Below are 3993 nucleotides of genomic sequence, written 5' to 3'. Positions count from 1 at the left end.
AGCAAAGTTCCCAGTAGATGACAATAGAGTTATCCCTGAGTCTTCCCTTTCTAGGGCGTAATTTGTCCTTGTTAGGGTGCTCCGGGAGTGTTGTGTCCAGGGAGGAACTCTAGAAAGAGGCACCTATCCCAGGCCCTGTTTATAACTAAATTCAAATCAATAATGTAAGCCTGAACCAACCTGCCACTGGTGACCTCAAATTCCAGTGCCTCACCCCACCCGTGTGTTTCCTATAGAATGTCAGGCCAAGTTCATTTGTGGCCTTATGAGTGTATAAAGACAAATGAACATACCAATACACCTGCTACACTTTTTTTGTCTAGGAAGCTCATAGTGCTGTCTGCACATCTCTTCCCTTTCAAAAATGCTTCAACAGCCTCTGGAGGTGCATTGTAGTTCTCAAGGTTTTTCTTCAGTTCGGCTTCACTCTTCAGTAGGAAGGTGAAAGTTTCACGCTTAACTGCATAACAGACTGGGGCGGCATTAGCTGGAGAGTGTAAGGAGAAAGAATCCAGTTAGTCAAAATTACTTTTATATTTAATTAATTATTTTTTGCATGAGTGTCACTGACTTAGGGCTGCAGACTGGACAACATAACCAGTATTGTGGCTCCCTCCTGTGACGACACTGAAGCAAGACAGTGTGACCTCCTCAAGATCACACAGCAAGGGACTGAGGAAAGAGAATTATTGACTCTATGTTTCTGTACTTTAATCCACATTTACACCCCCCAAACCTTCTATGGCTGGAGAAATTCTCTTTTCTGTCATTAAAAGTTGGAGTTTTGACCTCCATCTTCAGTAGCATTTTCATGTGTCTTCGATGTTGAAAAAGGAATTTTTGTGTCATTCAACTTTGACATAAATAACAGAGCTAGAATTTTATAAGAGATGGGAAAAGTAAAAACCAAGCAGAGTGCTTATGTGTAGAAAGGTCACAGTTTGAAATAGATGGAATTAGGTCATGGCACCAAGCACAGTTCAAGGTAAAAAGCTAACGTTACAAGAGTTGATCATTCTATAATTCTTTTTTAAATAGGTTTTTTTTTGTGTGTGTGTGTGTAGCTCTGACTGTTCTGGAATCAATCTGTAGATCAGGCTGGCAGGGAACTTAGAGATCTGCCTGCTTCTGTCTCCTGAGTGCTGAGATTAAAGGCACGTGCCACCACTTAGCTGAGTTGATCAGTTTTGATACACACCAGAACATATCTAGGAACCTGTGAAAAGCTTTGTCCTTCAACAATGATTCTCAGATTTACTTCTAGGGAGGCTGACAAGGGAAGCTGATGGCTACCTTATGGTTTCTAAAGTCCTATGATGAATATTTGGGTAGAGCTGAAGAAATCAACTTTCCTAATCTAGGTTCCACATTCTCTTCAACTCTCTTAAAAAACAAAAACAAACACAAAACAACAGCAATAGCACAAACCTCACAAATCTCCAGAGATGGCCTTGTCCGACCTCAGTCCAAAGTTCCTTGTTTCAGCTTCACCTAACTTGGATCACTGGGATGAGTCACCAGACCCAGTGTTTCCAAGGACATGATGATACTACCCTTAGGAGGTGCCCAAACAGCATCTGATGTGGGCCTAAAGCAGGTCCCATCAGTCTGTAGGGATGTGTTGTAGACTATCAGAAGAGGGGTATTTAGGCAGACAGGAGGAGACACAGAAAAGAGAGTAACTGCCCATGAAACTTGCTTCCCTAGGAAAGTACAGAATTTGTAGGAACATTCTGTTTACACACAATTGGATTGATTATAAAAAATTAGTTTTTTTATTTTTTAGAAAAGTAGACATCTTAGTAGTAATGACTGAGCTGTTTCTGTCCCCGTTATTGGAGGACCCCAGGGAACTGAGCAGACTACATGAGCCTGCTTGCCCTCAGAGTCTAGTGGACAGATTTGAGATGTACTACTCAGAGACTGGGAAAATACTGACTGTGAACAGAGCTCTCTCAAGTCACCTTCCCAGATTCAAAGACAATAAACTGAAAATTAGCACAACCAACACAACACCTCTAATGAAAATCTCTCCTGAACTTTGTTTCTAATGGCCTTCTTGTATCATCCACCCCTACTCCATCTTTCTTCCTGAGCAGGAGAAAATTAGTTGAATCTATCTGGGCTTTTAGGAGGGCTAGTAAAAGGGGTGGGAGAAGTTTTAGATTGTCTTTTCCTGACCTCAACGTTATCACACATAAAGTTACCAACTGTTCAAAGAGGTCAACTTACTAGGAGCTGTGGCTGGATTGTTCATAAATCATGCTCACCTTCATAGCAACAAACAGCTAGGACGACCAGGAGAAGACACAGGATCAGCCTCATGGTGCTCAGTTTGTTCGTAGACTCAGCAAACAGTGAGCAAATGACTTCTACCTGAGTCCCTGGAGACCAAGGGTATTTATATGTGGTGAGCCTTATTGGTCCCTCCCTTCAGGCAGCTCACAAGACCTGCCTCAGTGAGGGCTGATCCCCTCACCTCTCTCCATTCTGTTGGGCTGGAGCCCAGGAGAACAGCCTCATGGGAACATTACTGTTTCTTCAGGTGACCTTTCACATCCCCAGGAAGCAATCTGTGAAGTTTCAGTTTACTTTTGAGCTTTTGATTATTACACATGAGTTCCCTTCTTCTCAACAGGAACAAGTGGCATCTGACAATGGATGACATTCCCTAGGACACAAAACCTCCAAATACCATTCCTGGAAATGAGAGCTTTGCATTTGGACCTTGTCAATATTTCATTCAAACCCTAGCTTTTAACTACATCAAAATATCAAGAAGACCTGACAGAAATAACCTCAATGCACTGGAAACAAAAAACAAATAGACTCCAAATTAGTTTAAAAAGGGAACACTGAATGAGAGAAAGTAGAAAATATAAAGGAGAAAGCATTGGAAAACCAATGATACAAAGACACAAGTCTTAGAAACTATGAACAAAACTGAGAAATGTACATCTAGACTAGTATACAAAAATGAAGAAAATATGAAATGAAAAGAGAGAAATTACCAATTATCCCACAGAAAGGAAACAAGGGATTTGCAGGGGTCCTTATGGTCAACCTCATCCCAACCAATGTGACAGAACACAGGAGCACTTTCTGAACATATTTATTCTATCAAGATGAAATCATGAAGAACTTTAAAAAATCTGAATAGACAACAATTTGTAATTAAAGTCTATATATAGCAAAAATGCACAAACCAAGAATAATGAGACCAGAACAAAATGGCTTTACTACTGAATTTTATCAAACATGTGGAGAGCTAAGATTATTTATTCTTATTTTATTTAAAAACTGCATTGTAGGGAAATGTTCCTAAAACATTCTATGAGACCAGCATTTTTTCTGATCCAAAATCACACAAAGGTGCGTGCACATGCTCATACACACACACACACACACACACACGCACACGCACACGCACACGCACAATAAACTCACAAAACTCTAGTATTCTCAATGAAAATTTTGTACGAATACTCATCAAATTTTCAGCAAACAAAATCCAGCAGCACAATGGAAAGATAATCTGCTGTTGTCAACCGTGTTGCAAGGATGACTCAGCATGTACAGATCAATGCACATTTGCTGTGTCAGCATAATGAAGAAGAAAATCCCTCCATCCTCTTACTAGCTCAAGGAAGGACATCATGTAAACTCATCAAGAACCTTTTTATGGGCTGGTAAGATAGCTCAGTGAATAAAGATGCTTGCCACCAAGCCTTCTGACCTGAGTTAATCCAGGTAGTCCCCATGGTAAAAGGAGAGAACTGCCTCCCACTGATTGCCCTCTGACCTTCACGTGCTTGCCCAGATAAATGCATGCCCACACATACACTAACATATAAGTAATGTAATAATAACTTTTTTCTGTCTTTTTTTGAGATAGGATTTCTCTGTATAAAAGTTCTGACTGTCTTTGATTTTAGCCAATCTGACAGGTGTAAGATGATATCTCAAAGTTGTTTTGATTTGCATTTCCCTGAT

The 3993-nt window shown here is 40.3% G+C and overlaps 1 protein-coding gene across 1 annotated transcript in view; it reads right to left on the bottom strand.

Moving 5' to 3' along the window:
* The window catches only part of LOC101994645 (prostatic steroid-binding protein C1-like), a 4547-nt gene extending 2222 nt beyond the window's left edge, over positions 1 to 2325 (bottom strand). The window contains exons 1-2 of the mRNA XM_005369690.2: positions 2271 to 2325; positions 294 to 487 (exon numbers count right to left, since the gene is read on the bottom strand). Of these exons, the coding sequence (XP_005369747.2) occupies positions 294 to 487; positions 2271 to 2325 (249 nt within the window). The remainder of the gene's footprint in view (positions 1 to 293; positions 488 to 2270) is intronic.
* Positions 2326 to 3993: the final 1668 nt, after the last annotated feature.

The sequence above is a fragment of the Microtus ochrogaster genome, unplaced genomic scaffold (assembly GCF_000317375.1).
Source record: "Microtus ochrogaster isolate Prairie Vole_2 unplaced genomic scaffold, MicOch1.0 UNK56, whole genome shotgun sequence".
NCBI lineage: Eukaryota > Metazoa > Chordata > Mammalia > Rodentia > Cricetidae > Microtus > Microtus ochrogaster.
The sequence above is the reverse complement of the archived record's forward strand: the minus strand, read 5'-3'. Positions and strand labels throughout refer to the sequence as shown.